This window comes from Mesoplodon bidens (assembly GCF_964165515.1).
Source record: "Mesoplodon bidens genome assembly, chromosome: 14".
Lineage (NCBI taxonomy): Eukaryota > Metazoa > Chordata > Mammalia > Artiodactyla > Ziphiidae > Mesoplodon > Mesoplodon bidens.
In genome coordinates, this window is record NC_138170.1 from 82102636 (window position 1) to 82123253 (window position 20618).

The following is a 20618-nucleotide window of genomic DNA, read 5'->3' on the forward strand; positions in this document are numbered from 1 at the left end:
GTATCCTGGTGGCCAGCGTCTGCGGGTGAGATGCCATACGGCTGGTACCGGATGACACTAATGTGCCGCCTCCACTGCGTGAGCAGAGGACAGTGATCTCGAACGAGGGCGCGCCTGGCGGCCCCGAGCAGGCGTGGTCCAGCCCTCCACACCTGCGGCCGCGGCCGCCTTCTCCTGCGACCCCTTCCCCACGATGGCCTCAGCGGCTCTGCTTTCCTGACTGCCGCCAGGTTAAGCGAACGACCCCCACTGTGTCCCTACAGGTCCAGGTCCAGCCTCCTTCAGCTCTGAGCTTCTAACTTCTAAACCATCTCCCTGATGATGTCTTGCGAGGGATGGGGCTCATCAAGGGCACCAGCCTGGCACTAAGTCGTTGCAAAATCAGTTACTGAGCGCCTGCCACGTGACCAGCACCAGGCTGGGTGCCAGCGATCCAGGGAGGTGAGAGGCAGTTTGGGTCACAATGTGCCGCAGCAGTGCAGGGCCAGGCAACCCGAGCGCGTCCACTGTGCAGGCTGCGGAAGCCCCTCGCCTCCAGGGCAAAGACAAGCTCTGAGGCAAAAGAAAGAGCTAGTGACCAAGGGAGAAAGAAACCCAGAGGCGGGAAGGCAGAGTGTGAGGGGACCGGGCAGAGGAGTCTAGGAAGGCCCCACAGGGAGAGGACATGTGGGCCTCAGCCCACAGGCTCTGGAGCCGCTGGGTGACCAGGAGCGGAGTCCGCGCACCTCAGAAGTTCTGACATGTGGCCCAAGGATTAGAGTGCAAGGTGCACAGACGTTGCAGGACATCTATCAGGGAGTTTACTTCCTTCACGTGATCATGGGTTCACTAGAAATATATTTTAGTGTCTATCACATTTAGGCCCTGGATTACCTGCATATGCTTACAATAGCCGTTTGACTTAGAAATTCTGATGAACTGAGACATTACTGGTAGATTTTTATTCCTTTTTTTTTGTGTGGCTGCACTGCACAGCTTAGTTCCCCGACCAGGTATGGAACCCCGGCCCTCGGCAGTGAAAGCACCAAGTCCTAACCGCTGGACCACCAGGGAATAGACGTTTTCTGTTAAGCTTTTAAAAACCAAGAACACTAAGGTTTTAGGTCTGAAAGCATTTCTCTTAAGCTTTGGTGGTTAAATTTTGGAAGCAGTTGAAAACTAATTCAGGGCCCCCTCAGTTAACAATTACTCGGATCATTTCAGACCCGTCTAAGGAAAAATTAAGAGGAAGGAAGAGACCCAAATATACATGTTGGGAAATAAGGAGAAAATGCTAAGGTGATTCTTTTCAGCTCTACTATTTTAAGATCTCAGATTTTGCTTTACTGACTAATGAAAGGAAAAAGTCAAACTGAATAACAGGAAATGACATATTACGAAATAGACATATAAAATTTAATCCCTTTGGTTTAACATACATCTTCAATTGTACAATTAAAAACAAGACAAAATCGATCCCATAAAACAAAATATAAAATATTGTTTATATGACCCGTGTCCCATAATATCTTATCTTAGAAAACCAGCAATTTAGTTCACATACTTCATTAGAATATTTTAATATAAGAATGTAACTATCAACCCTACTTATACAAATAACCTACCTCCCTGAGCCTAAAGGTACCTGCGATTTTAGTTCCATTACAAAATTACATTTTTTAGGATTTTTATGTATTTCAACTTGCGTACAAAATGTTCCCCTGCCATAGTAACACAGTCTCATAAATTCATGAATGCTTTCTAGGACTGTTAGCATACTAGACAACCAAAGCTTGAAGGTTCTGGAACATGATAAAACAGAAGTCATTTCTCCTAACAGGAAGATCAGGAAGAACTCCGTCTTGAGTTGTGTCCCGGTTCACAGTAACCACAGTACGTGTTCCGATTACTGTGTTTATTCCCTCTGTCAGGTCCACCTGACTGATAACTAGCAGACACAGCAGTCATGAGCTGCAGCAGTGTTTTTTCCTTTACTTCATTTGTTAATCAGTGCTGACATCCACATAATAACATTTGCAAGCGCAAACAGAATCTCTGTCGTTTGGGAAGGTTTTGCTATGCTACCGAATGACTGCTGTGTTTGGGAAAACGCAAAGAAAGCGTCGGAGTGGGTTCCACTAAGCGCAGTATGCTATCTGCTGGGTGTAGGTGATCGAAAATAACTTATCCTCTTGTCTCAAGAAAGTCTTTAAGGTAGCCCTTATCACATCTCTTCACTATATGTACACGGACACCACATGTATATATTATCTATTTATATAAGACAGGTATGTACACATTTACAGACACGGGCCTTCAAGACGTATTGCACTTACATACACGCAGCTTTAGCTTTGATGGACGCACACTGTAACCGTTTAAGTTCTTCATGAGAGAGGCAGTTGATATGTTCAAGAGAGTTGCAAAGGAAGACTTCGGTAACTTGCCCTATTGGAGTAAACATTTACTGGGGAATGAGAGGCCGAGGGAGAAAGGGCGCACCTGGTCCTCCTGGGGTGCCGTGCCCATAACCTGAGACAGTCATAGTTACGCCAAGTCTGACGTGCACTAGTGAGCAGGCCCACTAGCACTGAAGAGACAATATTTTTATAAATAACGTAGCAGATACCTTAAGGTTCCCAGGTAATCTAGTAAATCTTGGAACAAAGTTTTCACTTTTAATGCTAAGTATTTATATCAGAAAATTCAAACATCGTGGTACATGCTTTCTCTGTCATCTGAAAAACGCCAATGCAATATAGTCAATGCTATCTCCAAGCCAAATGCGGCACCATCTCCAACTGGAAAGGAACCCCTTCCACTGACATCCACCCACATTTGGAAGGTGGCTGACCGGGGAACCTACGGCTTGCCAACCCAAAGGCCCACGTGACAGCTTCCCTGAGCTCGCTGGGAGTCGTGGGCCAGGGCGCCCTCAGATCTCGGTGAGCGTGAGTTTGTACAGCCCCCCGGCCTCTTCCATCTGCAGCTGGAAGGTGTCTTCGTTGGAGTAATGCTTCACGATGTTGTCGTCCATGTTCACCAGGATCCTGCAAGGGGGGGGCCAAGACAGACCCGCTCAGTCCTGCCCGCTCTGCCGTCAGGCCCGGCCGTCACCGTCAGCTCTGCCGCTTACTGGCTAGGAGGCGGGAGGCAAACTGCTGAAACCTCCCCATGCCTCCATTTCCATATCTACGAAATGAGTATAACAGCAGTGCCCACCTTGTAAGATTATGGTAGGGATTAAACGAGGGACTCAGGTGAAACACTTACCATGCAGGGCATGTGCTAGAGAAAACACACCAGCCTTGTTATTGTTATTATTTCAGCATGTAGTAATCATTCAATAAACAGCATTTATTATAATGAACAAAGTAAGTCTACAGAGGAGCACTTCACTGGTCCAGCTTTCGAAAGCACATCAGTAAGGTTAACCTACATGATCTGAAGCCAGAGCTCCCTGACAGGTCATCTTCCCTTTCACTTAATTACCCTCAAAGTTTAGCTGACCCACTATCAAGTCCAACCGTTCCCACTAGGCCCATCTAGGAAATTCCATGTGCTTTAGAATTAAGCCAAAAAATTCTTATTCTATACCCTGCTTACGCATGCCAAACAGCACAGACGCTTAAGTAAAACAATACTAAAAATATTAACTTCTGGACAAAGAAGCAATATTCTGCGATTGAAAACATGATCAAGGGCAGGAGGATGGAGTGGGAAGGGCAAAGGTTTTGCAGTCGGTCAAAACAGAGCTTGAGTCACGGCCTCGGCACTAACTCACCACCTGCTCTTGGACAAGCCTCTCAGGCTCTCTGGGCCTCGGCTGCCTCGTCTAAAAACTATGAGTAGTAGCACCTGTCTTAGGGTAACATGAGAATTAAATAACACACGAAGTGCCCAGTCCAGTGCCTGACTCACGACAGGGCTCAATAAATGGCGTAGCGATTGTTGTCATCCTTAGTAAATTTCATCACGTGTTCTGGAATTTGGAGCCACTGCACTGCAGCCAAGCATGGGAAGAACAAAGACTCTACTTGAAAAAAACCCACAAAAATGTCCTGGAAAAGTAAATCAACTTTATGGGATAATTTAGTAAGAAAAAATACATTCTTGCATCAATGCTTCTATAACTGGTTCTTGACCGGGCACAAATGCACGTGAATAACATGAATGCTGTAAAATATGAGCACTATTTAGAGGTACTAAGTACGCCAGTCACTGCTCACCCTTTTTTACACTTCTTGAATATTTTCCCAATCTTGTCTTGGGGAACATCATATTTGTCTGAGATCTGAAAGAGTAAAAGAAAAATAATCGCAAAATGCTGTTTTCATGGCTTGAACAAACAAACAATATATATATTAATATAGTGGTACAGACACTCGACTTTCCATTTCTCCCAAATGCACATGCAAAGACCCAGATGAGAGCCCGTCTGTATCCTGGGGAGGGGTGTTATATGCCTTTGGAGAAAGCTGGAATCAGGTGTTTGTTATTTCTCGCGAGATTACAGATGTCGTAAGTCTATTATATGGCCACAGTTTTTTTTAAATTAATACCTCACAGAGCAGTTTGACATTTCTAGAGAAACGGAGCGTAAAGTACAGAGCTGCTCACTGCCCCCCACACCAGTGAGCTAGCTGCACGTGGTTGTGTGTGGTTGAGCCGACACTGTGGCGACTCAGTCGCCATTAGGAACTGAAGTCCACCATCCACTCGGGTTCCCTCTCTGAGCTGTACGTCCATGGGTTTTGACAAGCGTACAGTGACACACATCCATCTTGTCACAGGTACTTTAAGCAGCACACAAAGCCCTCGCTTTGGAGTCAGACACACCTAAGCGGGATCGGTTCTGACTCACCTTCCACTGGCAGGTGACCTTTCTAACCCTCAGCCTCCTCTTTATCTCACCTCGCCCACCCCAGGACTGCTGTGGGATTAAAACGTGTCCAGCAAAAGCAGGAGTTCATTTGGGGTACAGAATTATGAGAAGGAAAGAAACAATTTAACATCCCACAGCCCAGAAGGAACACCAAGGCCCTGATCACAGCAAGGCCTGCACCTCTGCCAGGGCTGCCCAGAGCCTCTCCAGAGGGCAGCGAGGCTCCGGCCAAGGTGTGGCCCCTCCTCCCTTCATGACCAATGGGCGGTCCACACAGTGTGATGAAATCAGTACGGTACAAACTTTGGGGGTTTTCCTCTCAGGGCACAGGTGCAATCTGTACATGAAGGGGATGGATTACTACAGGACAAACAGCTGATTCAGTTGAGATCAAACGCTTTATCTGCACTGCTGTCCAGACCACTCCCACACTGGGGTCACTGCCCACCCAGCCTCAATCCGAAGAGCACAGCTCCAGGGGGCCCTGAAAATGGGGCCGCAGAAGACCAACCTTCAGATCACTTTCAATCTAACAAAAACATACATTTCAAACCAAATCCAAGCTCCCATCATACAAACAAGTTCATTTCTTTTCTGTACCACTGGAGAGTAATTCTTTGTATATTTATGTGATCCCCGCCCAGGAGATGGAAGACTGTAATGAATTCCTCGTGAGCTGTGAACAAGGTATATTCGGCATAGTCAGTCTCTTTTTCCTATTCTCCTCTCCCCATAATCAAGAGTTTGTGTGATTCTTAAGAAGGGCCGTCAGAAGACAAGGTAAGCCAGAGGGACCCAGGAGAAATCGCAGGAAGCAGAGGGCTACGGGTGGCAGGCACGGGCTAAGAGCCGCTGTGAACGCCGAGCTCCCTGAGGGGCTGAGCGATAGCGCCCCCAGCCTCTGTCCCGCTGCCCTGCTTTAGTTTTCTCCATCGCATTTATCAGTACCTGGCAGATTACACAGTAATGTCTTCGTTTACATCATTGTCTCTGTCTTCCTAACTAGAATCTAAGCTCCATTTGGCACTGTCACGTACCCTTCTAACTCCAGGGCCCAGAACGGTGCCTGGCACAAAGCAGGCCCTTAACAAATGTTTCTTAAATGAATCCAACACACTGCAGTAGTCAGGGGTTGGGGGGGGGCGGCGGGAGAAACCTATCTCCAGCCCAGTTATGGGCGTGCTTTGAGCTCAAAGATCCCGATGGTTTACAGGGGGCCGAGGTTGATAAATATCAAGACACAGTGCTGATTCCCTGAATTTCCCCCTGGGGCAAAGCCAAAATCAGCATGGCACGCTTCTCACATCAGCATGGCACCCTTCTCACATCTCTCTCTGATGTCTTAAGGGCAGGCTGGGGTCAGTTTGCTGTGGGCCCTTTGCTGAGATCCTGCAGGAGGGGTGTGGTCGTCTCTGGTCACACGTCTACATTTTCATGAACAGGCTCTGAGTAAGATCTCGACACAAGTTCGGTCAGGCCCCAGATCAGGAGTTTCAAAGGCAGACCCAGGAGCCACTGTTTTATGCGTGAAGTTTGTAAGATTTTATTCACTAGAATTAACTTTTGCCGGCTTCTAAGTAGTTTAAGTGGCAATCTCCCTTTAACCAAGTCTATGAAGATTAAACTATTCCATAGGTCATCACAAATTCACTCAATTCAGAGGATCAGACATGGCTGAGTGATTACTATCTACCAACCAGTGCACTGGGTGCAGCGGTCGGAGGTGGGGACAGCCCTGCAGCCGCTGAGGACCCTGGGACGTGGGGAAAAACGTGGCACGTGCTGCGGCCACAGCCAGGGCGCTGGGACTCAGGAAAGGCTTCAGTACCACACACAAATCCAGATGGTCTGGTAAGATTTGTTCCAATCAAATTCTATGTAAGTTTGTTTTTACTTTTTAAAGAGGACCACAGAGTTCCTCTTACTTACAGCTTCCATCAGGCCTTTCAAAGACGGAGTCTTGAGCATCAGGGCATCGAAGACTTCTTCCGACTCCTTTCGCACATAGAGCAGCACTGACCCCCAATCGGAAATAAGGAGGGAAAAAGAAAAACACACTTCATTGACAGGAGCAAAATAAGAAAAAAGACCGTGGGCATTGGTTAAAATAAAAGGAGACGTCCACATCAAGGACAGCAAACATGAACCGATATAAAATCTGTCTTAAGGAACGCAGCTTTCAGCTTCTTTTAACTCTGCTGGAAGTCCCGGCTCAAGCCAGGAGCTGGTCTGATGGAGGAACACTCAAGGAGGTCAACACTGATGAGATTTGTTTGAGCAATGTATGCTTTTGACAAATTCAGAGCTCACTTCCCACTGAAAACTCCCACTAGGAAATGTAAACCAACACACCTCGCTTTGGTTCTTCTATCCGGCTCAGCTTAGCGGGAGGAGGGATCACAAAATCGTCTTCTGAGCCATAAGGCCCCCTTTTCAAGTTAGACCTGCAGGTGATCCGAAGTATGCAATTAGTGACTTCACCTTAAATCACTTGCAGAAACAAAAGGAGTCTGGGGGTGTATCGCTGAATCTTAGATTTAAAATGACCTTCGTTCCCTACCTGGTCCAGCTTCCTTATTTCGTGGATGAAAATCTGAGGCCCAAGGAAAGATGCCAAGTGAACCAGGCTAGCACTACGGAATGGCAGAGCTGGGACTACACTCAGGCACCTGCCAGACACCCCGGCTGCTCTTAACACAGCTCAAGCTGCCGGTGCGGGAACGCAGTTTCTTTTCAGGAAAACACTTATGAAGGAGGTGGGGTCTGAGACGTACAGGAAGGTGGTAACAGAGGAGAGGGTGTGTCAAAAAAGGGAGGAAGTGTGAGCAGGAAAATGCAAAGCCAGGCTGGCTGAAACAGAATGTTCCAGAAGAAGATAAATCTAATCTGGAAAATCTTGATCATTCAGCTCTGAGGAATTCTAGATTTTATGTTGCAGTTATCAGGGAATCTGAAAGTTCTGTGAGACAAGAATGCTGTAATCAGTGTGTGGTAGAGATCGGAGGGGACTCCAGGACGTACAAGCAGAAGAACCGGTTGGAGGACTTTGGAGACGGTAGCATAGAACTCCAAAGGGTTAAAATACAGCAGTGTCAGCGGAAATAAAAAGGGGAAATGTTTACAGTATGTTTGGAGAAAGAAGTGAAAAGATCAGAGTGACTGGCTTTCAAAGTCACAAGTTACGCGGTGTTCGATGTTGTGAGGTTCAGAGTAGGTGAGCAAGAAAATAGCAAAACAAACTGAAAATGAACTAAGTGCTTTGCTTCTGAGTAGAGTCATCACTTCAAGAATAGGCCCTTAAAATCCTCCGTCTCAGCTTCCAGCACATAACAGGCCTCCAACGAAAGCACCTGCAGGATTTACGTCTGAGAACACAATGAGTTAAAGAGGCAGAGAGAAGGCCTGTGGCCAATTCGGGTGGGCACGGGGAGCCAGGGTGGCCCAGAGAGGGGGACTGGACCCTCAACACGGTAGAGTGCTGAGCGGGAGGGCTGCTGGTGTGGGCCAAGGAGGGTGCCCCCAAGTGCGGGGAGCAGCAACACCTCAACAGCAACAAGCACACCCAGAGGCCTCCTCTGGGTTTCTAAAGCCCAGTCTCCACAAGGAACCAGGGTTTCTTAGAGAAGAGGCTGACTTGAGGGCCGGAGAAGGGAAAACGCAAGTACCTGGAACACACTCTGTCTGCAAGTGAGGAAGTGCTCGAGCAGTGAGGACAGGAGGGTCGTGTCAAAGGGATCCAGGAGCAAGCTTGAGGGACCCCGTGGCCCCCGGATAATGTGAGCAGAAACCGCGAGTCCATACTGATATAAACATGTAAATGAAGAAATGAAAAGTGGGGCAAGGAATGAGATATTTACAAAGCTACAAAGCACCTCCCCTCAAAACACTTACTACAAAAGGAGAAGAGTAACTCCACAGTGAGAAGCCTGGTAGACACCGCCTGAATCAAGCGATCAGAGCAAACGTCACCAGCCGCGGGGTGCACTGAAAGCGTGTGCCCCCGACAGGACACACTGAGAGCAGGGCCTTGTCTGTGACGTTCCCGCCAAGACGCACCATCTACCCCGACCAAGAAGAAACGAAGGACAGACCCAGACAGAGGGATGTCGTACAAAACAACGGGTCTGTAACCTTCAGAAGTATCAGCTCAGGAAAGTCAAGGAGAGACTGAGGCCATTCCAGATTGAAGGAGATTAAGGAGACAGGACAACTAAGTACACTGTGGGAGTCTGAACTGGACCTTTCCTTGCCATAAAGGGTATCACTGGAACAACTGGCAAAGCCTGGATGGGAACATGGACCGGCCGGTACTAAGGTCTCAATGTCAATATCCTGACTTCTTTACGCAGCAGAACATCCTCATTTGTGGAAACACACACCAAAGTATTTAGGAATGGTGGATGGGTCCCTGGGTCCGCAACTTACTCTCAAATGGCTCAGGAAAAAATGCGTTCTTTGTAGTATAATTATTCTATACGTTTGAGATTGTTTCAAAATAAAAAGAATTTGCTAAAACAAAACATAAATCTTACCCTTCACCCTCCAATTCTTCTGAGGCAATGGGAAGGACCTAAGACCAAAAAAAAAAAAAAAAAAGGTTGCTTTTCAAGAATATGCTAAAATACTTTAGACCTTAAATGAATTATTCCTAAAATGAAAATAATTTTGAATGTGACCAATCTCATACAAAATCCTCTAGCCTTATTTTTCAATGCCCAGATTCTTGGGGATGTCTTGAACTCCTCTAACTCAGGGGTTGGCAAACTACAGCCCACGAGACAAGCCTGGCCCCGTGCCTGCTTATTGTTGGCACACGGCCACACCCATTCATGGCGCAGCGTTTACGGTGCTTCTGACCCCACAGTGGCACAGCTGAGTGGTCACAACAGAGACCGTCTGACCCCCAAAAGCCTACAATGTTTATTATTTGACCCTTAACAGCACAAGACTGCTGACCCCTGCTCACCCCAAAGCTTCTCATTAGAAACTGAAGACGCTGGCAGTGACTTTCCTGCAGAATTCTGAAAACTCATCTGTCTGTAGGAATCTGTGTACAAAGCGCATGGCAGATGTCTCTGGGGTATTTCTCTGAGCTCAGCTCGGCAGGCACGCTCCACTCCACCCACGTCCTACCTCCACTGAGTTTCTGCTCCAAGCAAAGCTGACTGCGTATTTGTTAAATTTCACATTAGTCGCCAAAACACAGCCGAACATGTGCCAATGATGATCCCCTAACTTAAACCGTAGAGAGAGCCCTCAGATGTTCTTTACCCCATTAAGGATCCCACCCCAGGCATTCATCTGGCTTTTCCCTCCTGTCCAGACCCATGTAAGTTAAATTCACAGGATCACAGACTCAAACTCCAAATTCTGTTACTATTCCAGTATCCTTTAAATGAGCTAAGATACAAAGAGATAAATTCACACAGAATTAACTTGCCGGGTCTTGCACTGTGGTTCCACCAACAATGCTTACACACACTTGACTGCAGGGACATCATGTTGCCCAAACCGAACACTCCAAAGAGCTGACACCTAACACTGGCCTGACCTCACGAAGTTTTGGCTTCTGTTTGCCATGAACGATGCCAAAGACTTTCTTTCTGTGGAGTGTCACTTCCTTGCAGCCACCCTGGGATCCTGGTTACCTACGTGAGCGCCCCGCTGAAGGTTGGCGAAGTGCACGTCAGGAATGAAGAGGACGGGCTGCGTGTCGAGATCAATGAAGGGCTTGAAAACCGTGATATCCATTCGTTTGTGAGAGGGAAGCAGTGGTACTTTGACATCAGAAACTTAAAAAAAAAAAAAAAGAGGACACCACAGTCAACAGCTTACATACGCAGACTGGATGCAGGCCAGAGAGCATTTTCCTCACTGTTTAAGAAACTTAAATTGTAGAAGAATATCGAATACAGGTCACGCTGCCTGAACTGAGAAAAATTGCAGGTTATGTGAAGGAACAGGTTGTTTGTATTTGCACTAAAATCAACTGCACATCTTATTAAAATCAGGAGAGAAAAAGCCATCTTCAAGCACACACAGACACACACAACCAGAAGATCCAGAACAGAGGCAAAGCATGTTTAGTTTCTGCCTGAAAGGCTAAAACTTATGATTGTATAAACATAATTTGGAAGTAATTTCACCCTAGCTCTCCTCATTAGATAGTTTGTTCCTACAGCGATGTACGCTTGAATTCAGAACACGAACCCCAACTTCAGACCTTCATCTTCAGAACCGAGCCTCAGGGAGGCTGAGAGTCAGCATGACTATCTAACTCTTATTAACCGAATTACAGACTCCATCATCCCCCACCCTGCGGGGCCTACTGACGAGCTTTCCTAGCCAGTTAGCTGCTCTCTGAAGTGACGTCGTGAGGCTGCAGCGTGACGCCAGCGAGAGAGCCCTGACTGTTGCACTCAGGCCACGTCTGCTGGGCGCCAGCCACGAAGAGAACAGGTGCGGCCGCCCACATACTGTGGATGAAGCGCTGCCCGCTTGCTTTTTTTTTTTTCCTTTTAGCTGAAAGCTACAGGATTTTGTGAACATGAACGCTGGTCACATTAAAAGGGAAAAAGAAAAAAAGCTTTCCCAGTGCCATGTCCAAACAGAAGCCCTACAGATTCTGCAAATGTCAGAATACTCAACATAAGACCACCACACTCATTTGGAATGAAGACAACATGAATTCCAAAGGGTGTTATTTCTTAAAAACCTAGACAAGTTCCAATTTCATCATGAGCTATTCGGGCGGACTGTGTGTTATTTTTCAGGACTGGAGCCAGCAACCTGAAGCAGAACTGACAGCCAAAATCGTCTGAACTCTGGAGAAACTCAGGAATCCTTCCTGCAGTTCCCCAGAAAATGACTTAGTTCAGCCCTCATCTGTCCTTGTACCTGGTTAAAGGAAGCAAAGCTACCACCTCACAGCAGTAAAAAATATCCACTACTCTATCTTCTGCTTGAAACCTTCAAGTCACTGTTCTGAATGGAAAAGGTCTAAAATGCTTGGTGAAAACACTTCTACTTACAGGCATTCAACTGGGAGCTGGGGTCAGTACACTTGCCTTTTCTTTTGCTTTGTTTTCGTTCTTCATCCCTGATTTTCCGTTCAGCTCCCTAGGTCAAGAGAAGACAAGACATGGTTCTGTTTATCTGATCCTCTTGAAAATATTTAACTCTTCTCCTGACCTATGGGGGGAAAATATCTCCTCTTTGGAAATGAGCTGCATTGCTTATTATACTCATGAAGCTTATCACAGTAGTTTCCTCCAAAAAGCCCACTCTTAAAACTATTTTTAACTATATGAAATCACAGGAAAACACTTATTTAAAAAACAAACAAATAGGGGCTTCCCTGGTGGCGCAGTGGTTGAGAGTCCGCCTGCCGATGCAGGGGACACGGGTTCGTGCCCCGGTCCGGGAAGATCCCACATGCCATGGAGCGGCTGGGCCCGTGAGCCATGGCCGCTGAGCCTGCACGTCCGGAGCCTGTGCTCCGCAACGGGAGAGGCCACAACAGTGAGAGGCCCGCATACCGCAAAAAGAAAAAAAAAAAAAAAAAACAAATAGAGCAAAATTCCCCTCGACAATGGACGTGGCCAGGTTAAATGGAAAGTTAAGAAAATCCATTGATGTACCACACACTGGCTTCAAAGACACAAGTGACTTTTCTTGTTGTCTATTAACAAGAAAATGAAAGAAAAAACACAAGTTAACCCTGCTTTGAGTGTACTTTCCTGTATGGGCAATGTGGTCACTGAAAACTGTGATTTTGTCCAAGGACTTGGCATCTACTAAGTGACAGAGAGGACCAACTGTGACTCAGAAAAGCAAACATTTAACTAGAAAGCTGCAGTCACCTAAAAGAGAAAAAGTATGCTCCCAGGCCTACAAAGAGGACACATGTACACCGTGCGCTCCAACCACATAGAGGACGGCAGTGCCACACAGCGGAACCCACAGGCCTGTTAGTCACAAGCACGACCTGAAAGTAAGCAAGCAAGTGCAATAAAAACAAAACTATCCTTTAGTCGTTTTGCTCGACCCACTGGCATTTTTTCTGGATGACGTAGATTTCTTGACAAAGTTATTCAGGTATGAACTTACTTGACTTAAGGTGACTGACTTTTCTGTAAATAAATTCCCTAATAGCAAAGAGAGGCAGTAAAAGTCATCCCACTGATTTTAGCACGACTGTACAACAAAACCACATTTTAAAATACGGAATACAAAACCCCCTTCTGCCTTTTAGAAGGTGTTGCTCCACTAACGTACCAGTAAACATACAACCTGCTTATCAACATTGCTACGCGATACTGAGGCAAACATCGCCTCCCTGACGGAGGAGGACAGGCAGAGATCACCCGTCTCCTCGAGTCGCCGACGGGAGCTGGTCGGTATCTCTCAGGCCCTTCTGACAGTCTAACAATAACTTCATGTAGATGGTAAGTTATATTCCCTAAAACGAAGTTTTACAAAATAGGACACTTTCCTCCTTATTTATCAGCTACATCTACAAAGAATGAGAAGGGGCTTTTGCTTCCACTCAAGATTTACCCTCTGCTCAGAAACAACTGACAGAATGGCAAAGTGCATGAAACAAGGATTCTGAAGGCCCCAGCCACCGCCAGGCAACAAAGAAGAGCAATTCCCTAGAAACGGGAAACCAGCGAGGCCAGACCCCCAGGTGCTGAGCACCCTCCAGAGTTTCCAGGCTGCGGCCCAGGGAGGGATGTCTGGGGGTCTCCACGAGCCAGATTCCTCAGAATGAGAAGGCAGAGGCGAAGCAGAGAGGTCAAGGCAGCAGGCAAAGTGGCAAAGAGGAAAGCTGGGAGAGAAAGAACCCTGGATGTCTTCAGAGGGCCCCACACACTCAGCAGAGCACCGAGAGCGCACGGTGTGAGGAAGCCACCCGCAGCCGGGGAGCAGAAAACATCTGAAAAGACTAGGCCTGGGCCAGAAGCAGTGCCTGATCCCAGCGATCAGACTGGAAAAACGGATAATTCACGGGCACTGGGTAGAAGAGTCAGGAAGAGCTCGCCTCAGCCGTGGGGAAGAACGGCCTGACACTGAGCACTGCTCCAGACCCGCCCAGCAGACCGGAACTGGGAGACCTGGGGAGATCAGCCTGTTTCCAAGGAACTTCACTAGATCTCAGGACAAGGCTCAAGAAGATCCACAGGATGACAGAAACAACCAGCATCCAACAAGGTAAAACTCACACGCCTGGTGTCCAGTGAGATGCCAGGCATGCAGGGAGGCAGGAGACCAAGAGTGAGGAAGACGATCAAACCACTGAAACAACCCAGAACTGACACGGAAATTAGACATGAACACAGTTACCGGAGCCTCAGGCCACGTGTTCAAAAGCCAGTGGACGGCTTCCCTGGTGGCACAGTGGTTAAGAATCCGCCTGCCGGTGCAGGGGACACGGGTGCAAGCCCTGGCCCGGGAAGATCCCACATGCCGCGGAGCAACTAAGCCCGTGCGCTACAACTACTGAGCCTGTGCTCCAGAGCCCGCCAGCTACAACTACTGAGCCCGCATGCTGCAACTACTGAAGCCCGCGTGCCTAGATTCCGTGCTCCACAACAAGAGAAGCCACCACAATGAGAAGCCTGCGCACCGCAAAGCAGAGTAGCCCCCGCTTGCTGCAACTAGAGAAAGCCCGTGCGCAGCAACAAAGATCCAACGCAGCCAAAACAAACAAACAAACAAACAAACAAATAAATGAAACAGCAGATGTCAGAAAAAATTTTAAACGGATAAAAACTTTAATTTCTCCCTAGATTTAAAAAAAAAGAACATGGAGATTGCAATAGTTTGTCTTTTGGCTAAAAAGAAGAATGTGGTATGAAGGAAAGAGATGTGACTTCAGGTCAGAAATCCCTGCGCTACAGCAGATGTAACTTGTCATCTGTAAAATGCAGCACATGTTAAAGCACTGCGGTGGGTAGACTAATGCCCCTCAGAGCTGTCCACGTCTGAACCCTAGAACCTGTGACTCTGTCAGCTTACACAGCAAAGGAGAAGGAGGCTGCTCCCCAGCTGACTTTAAGACAGGAAGAGTATCCTGGGGCACCTGCGTGAGCCCAATCTAATCACAAGGGTCCACAACAGCAGGAGAGCCAGAGGAGCACGTGTGAGGACGGCTCTGAAGATGGAAGGGGCCATGAGCCAAGGAATGCGGGCGGCCTCTGGAAAGCAGAAAAGCAAGGAAACAGGTTCTCCCCTAGAGACTCCAGAAAGGAATCAGTCTTCCAACACCTTGATTTTAGCCCAGTAAGGCTTGGGTCAGACTTCTGACCTACAGAACCGTAAGATGATGGATGTGTGTAGTTTTGAGCCACTAAGTTTGTGGTAATTTGTTAACAGCAGCAGAGAACTAACACACCTAGCACATTATCAGGCACGTGGCCGGTACTTGGTAAACATCGCTGAGCCTGGGTGTTTGAGGGAGTCCTCTGGGCCTGGAGGGCCTCAGGCTCATCCACGTAGGGCCGCATGCTTGCTCTGTGCACCCAGAACACAGGCCAGGATACCAGACCCCTGATGGCAAATACACTGCCAGTTTCCTTCTAAAAATCTTAATAACAGAGAGGTTTTAATGGGATGAAAAGAGGAGACTGGCAAAAGCAATACAGCCCGATATTTCTGAGTGGGAAAAGTCAGTCTTCTTCAATCTTAGTTCAGCAGATGGCTCCGCCCCATTCTTGAGGATACCACTGTCTCCAAACCCCAAACCAGCGTGGGCCTACAGCTTCTCTCTGGATTTAATCCAGCTGAGCCCCCCGCTCTGCACCTGGCAAAAGTGCACATCTCTTCTCCAGAAAAAAGGGCGTCACACCAGAGAAAAGAAATGACACTGACATCATTTGGGCCTGTGCTCTCTCCTCCTGCCTACCTGCTGCTGTCAAGAACAATCTGCAGCTCATTTTCTCCTGCCTTAGTGAGCTGGCTGACCACTTGCCAAACAGCCTGGAGGGAGGTGAGCCAGGGATAACACACGCGCAGAGTCCTCAGACCCAGAGCTCAGGAAGAGCTCCAACACCGCAGCCATGGCCTGCAGGTCCCCGTAAGCTGAGGGGCCACCAAGGATTGGTTGCAGCTGGCATGAGTCCCTGTGTGCCACCCTATCAGACACGCCTGGCAAAATGTGCTCATCGACCCTTCCAGTTTTTCAGTCAAAAGGAGATTATTTTTCTCCCCTATATAATGTGATTTTGCGCGGCTAAAACATGCATTGCTTATTTAAAATAAGCTATCTTGTATTATCAGCAATACATTCTTATTGAACTTAAACAGCTCCTCGTCTTGTCCTGTGAGGAAGGGTGCCCCCTGCACACTGTATTCTAAGTGTCCCTGCCGAGTCGGCAGCCTTACCTTGTCACAGAAGACTTTTATCTGGCAGTACGCCCGATGCACAGGCTTGTTGCTGCGGTTGTTATAGCTATAGGTGTCGATCTGAATGTTGAGAGGCAGCCCCTTCACACCTTTCTGAGATGAGAAATCTGTGCTTAAGCAGTTCACGGAGATGAAAACCTGCAAAGCGAAGAAAAGGTTCTGTAAGCACCAGGCACTGACGGTCAACCTTTGCACAGCTTGTAAAAACAGTAATGTCACTGAACCTGTCCAAATATGTTCTAAATGAGAGCTCAGCTTCTTGGTTCAAAGATTTTTTAAAGAGGCAACAAAGGGTTTACTTTAAAATCACCGTTGGTCGTAAGAATGCAGACCTTAAAGGGAAAAAACAGACAGCAGCTTTGACCCCCTGCCAATTCTCCCCCACAACACTTATTTAGTATCATACGGTGGGGCTGAGGCTGGTTGTCTTTCTTGATGTCATTTTTGAATGTTCCAAATGGTATACGTTCTCTTTGCAGCTGTTTTAGAGCTTGCAACAAACTCTTTGGGGATCCCCCTGTCTTTATATCTATACCACCTCCTAGGATGACCTGTAACATCTATGTCCAAATATTCTGGAATTTAGGCAACCGTTCCTTAGAGAGACCCAGGTGAACCTTGTCCAGATCACGAACACGCTCGGTTCCCCCCACCCCCCTCCCCCGCCGCCCCGCCCCCTATTTGTGATCCTGGATTTTAACCTCTCCACACACCTGGTCACAGGTGTTTTTGAGCTCCCTGTCAATGCTGTAGTTGTAGAATTTATTTCTGATGCATGGGCACCACACAGTGGGTATTATTGGCATTACAGGTCTCAAAACCGCTTGGCGCATTTTAAAGACCCTAGGCCCGTACTCTGGATTCCTGCCAGACCTGCGTGAGGTGACAACTCTGTAGCCCGAACAACCAAAAAGAGACCCGCCACCGTCGTGCGGGGTGCGGCTGGCTGAAGCAAGACCCGAGAGGGAGGGAGACGTGTCCGTTAGCAGAGGGGGGAAGCCCTGTAAGACGGTAAGATAAGAGAGCACGGAGTGGGGACAGGGGGTAAGGAGAAGAGAATTATAGCCACGGGACAAAGAACACTCTCCAGAAGCTGTGCAAAATGTCGAACCAGGGCTTCTATTCTTGCTCTCGTCTATATACTGTTTTTAAGTAGGAAGAGACCAAAACATCCTAAAAAGACTGACAACTTGTCCAAATCAACAGACTGATGAGAAGTCGCCCCTCACTCGCCCCTCCACTCAGCCCTGTCCGCCCTCCAGCGCGGCCCGGCCTCCCCTCTGTCCTTGTCCCTCCTCCTGCTCCTGTCCCCTCCTGTCGCAGGCCGGTCCCCTCCACAGCTCCTCTCTGCTGCTCTCCATCTAAAGGTCCGCCTCAAGGCCCTGCTCCCAGACTGTCTGCATTCAGCCCGCTCTGTGACACGGAGCCAACAGCTGTGCTGGGCATGCACCTCACACACCGGCCTGGTGTGGTGTCCTCAGCACAGCCTGGAGGGCCTGTTATCCTCTGTTTACAGGTGAGGCCTGGAGAGACCCTTTAAACTGCCCCCAGGGTAGAAAGCAAAGGGCTGGGATTCACATAAAAGACTTTCCCCTTCACTCCTGGCTGCCTCTGTTTCCCAAACCAACTGCTTATCCTATAGACAAATCACTTGGCTTTCCTTTACTACCTGGAATGGTTTGCCATTTTTATATGTGTATGTTTTATGTCCCTGACTAGATCGTAAATACTCAGCAGGCTGGGTCCATTTCTCCACTTGACACGGTTCCTGATCTAGGACTGCCTTATCTTACCTATGATTTTTTCTTTTCATTTAAGTAATTTTCAGCAAATAAGCAAATTGCTCTCATGTTTTAAATACATAAATCTAGATATGTAGGCAAAAGTGGCACACATGAATTTCAAATCCACTACAGAAACTTAGTGCTTTGACTTTATATCTTTTCCTATACGTTTTTAAAAAACCGTTTCATATATAATCCATAAATCAAAGTTAAAAAGATAGTCTATGGAATAGATGAAAGGACAAACAGAAAGGCAGACAGAAAGACAATAGTTCACGCAAACAACTGAGTACATAAAGTAAACCAAACCACCACATTTTTCATTTTACAACTAAATGGAAAATCTGAAATTTTCTCCATCATTCCAGGCCACCCGGCTCGATTCCTAACTCAAAAACAGATGCCTGGGAAAGTTACACTTTACCCTCAACAATTCCAGGAAGTCTTTGACCCAAAGTGATGTTCCCTTTACAAGAAGATTTCACGGTAATCCAACCTAAAACCTAACCTGCCCTTGCTTCCCAGTGTCAAGTTTCTATTCAAAGCAGAAAAATAAGCAGGAGCCAGATCCCAGGATCAGTATAAACATGCAGCCTTCAGAAAGACATTACTCTCACTGTTATGATCACTTACAATTGCTTTCTTTTTATTCATGATCACTTACAACTGCTTTCTTATGGACATGCTTCTCCTATTTTCATATCAACTCTTTCTAAACCTGGCGGTGTTCTAAATGTGTCAGAGAGCTTTGTGACCGCCTGGAGGGGTGGGATGCGGAGGGTGGGAGGGAGGGAGATGCATGAGGGAAGGGATGTGGGAACAGATGTATATGTATGACTGATTCACTTTGTTATAAAGCAGAAACTAATAAAAAAAATACTATTGCAAAAAAAAAAAGAGAGAGACAAATAAACTGACACCAAGCATTGTAAATGGATGACCACAACAAAAGCAACAATGATTGCAATTACCAAACATGAAACACACTCATACTATGTCATAATATTGACATTCAGTCCAGTAATCCTCCACTGTAACAGCTCCTTTACTTTGCAGTAAAATTGATTTGTATATTTAAAAAAAAAATGTGTCAGAGAAAGTGTACGGCGTCCCTAACTCAGCATTAAAAAAGTGCCACCTTCTCTAGATAAACACATAAACATACCAGTAAACAGTGAACGGGCTGTGCGGTATCTAGGCCAGGGACACGAGGTACAGAACAGTGGGCTGAAGCCCTGCAGGAGAAAAATGGGGGTGGCACAAGAACAAGCTGACAGTCACAGGGACAGCTGGCCCCGAGGGGGACACGCACGCCGTGTTTAAGCCTCACCCAAAGGCTGGCAAGGGTGCAAGATGCCTTATATATGTTCTAGCAAGAGGTAACGTGGTCAACAGGAAAGGCTTTGGTCTGAACATCAAAACGCCTAAGTTGTGGTCCCAGCTCTGTCACTAACTGTGCAGTGACGTGGGCAAGGGTCCCCCACTGTCAAACACAGGCTTGGATTAGACAACGATCTCTAGATGACTTTCAACTGCAGTCCCAGCATATTTACACTGAAAGACGATGAATCCTATATCCCTACTCTGTATTTCTAGTGACAATAATTTTGTGTAATACGTTGATCAATCACTTTTTACAAATCATGTTCTTTTAAGAGTACCATGTGAAGCTGCCACTTAAAGTTATCATACTAGCTACCTGTATAAAATTAAGACTCTTACAAAGCAGTGGTTCTCGAAATGTGGCCGGAGCATAATCCTGCCTGGGAGCACGCCTACAGTTCCTGCTCCCACGCCCGGGGTGGGTTTCGGGCTCGAGAACTGTCTTATGTCCCCCCTGGGTAATTCTCGTGATCAGCCGGGATAAAAACCACTGCTGTCAAGTAATTAATCTTCTATGTACTTACACACTTTGAGCGATAAAAGATCTCCTTTGGCTCCAAAACTCTGAGGTTATTAAAACGAGTCCCAATATGTGGTTTCCTTTCTTGAAAGAGTTCCGATGTGCTTAAATGTATTTATATGTATCCCATCAGGTTGTTTTTAATTAAAAAAATTTTTTTACAGAGGTACAGCCCTATCAAATAAGAATAATATTCATTTAATCAAAGGAAAGATACAGATGAAAGCATCTGCTCAACTTTGCTATTCAATAAGGTCGTGTAAATTCTCAAGAACTCCTACTTTAGAAGACAGAGACCAGAAAAAAACCTATTAAAAACCTGTCAGACTTTACTTCTTATGTTTATCCCTCATGTGACGTTTGATTTTCACGGGGATTGACGTGTATGGATGAACTGTGTGTTCGGGCGTGAGACTGGCCGGTGGCGTCGTGCCCACGGAGGACAGGTACAACGTGCAAGCAGCCCTTCCTGTTCCTGGGGCCTGGTACACAGCACACGCTCAGCTCACAGGTTTTTAGCAAGAGGAGGAAGATGCCGAGGGTGCAGTGAACAAACACGACCAAGAAGTACAATGCAGACACCTAAAGCGGCTTTCACGTATTTATCTAAACCAGCAGTGGGTTACCTTTTTCTGCAAAAGGGCCTGATAAGAGTTTTCGC

General features: G+C 47.0%; 1 protein-coding gene across 1 annotated transcript in view; it reads right to left on the reverse strand.

The window, feature by feature from the left end:
• Nucleotides 1-1493: 1493 nt before the first annotated feature.
• GRHL1 (grainyhead like transcription factor 1) overlaps nt 1494-20618 on the reverse strand; it is a 46865-nt gene continuing 27740 nt past the window's right edge. The window contains exons 9-16 of the mRNA XM_081254139.1: nt 16250-16408; nt 11896-11983; nt 10517-10656; nt 9397-9434; nt 7217-7308; nt 6794-6879; nt 4209-4273; nt 1494-3029 (exon numbers count right to left, since the gene is read on the reverse strand). Of these exons, the coding sequence (XP_081110265.1) occupies nt 2915-3029; nt 4209-4273; nt 6794-6879; nt 7217-7308; nt 9397-9434; nt 10517-10656; nt 11896-11983; nt 16250-16408 (783 nt within the window). The 3' untranslated portion in view covers nt 1494-2914. The remainder of the gene's footprint in view (nt 3030-4208; nt 4274-6793; nt 6880-7216; nt 7309-9396; nt 9435-10516; nt 10657-11895; nt 11984-16249; nt 16409-20618) is intronic.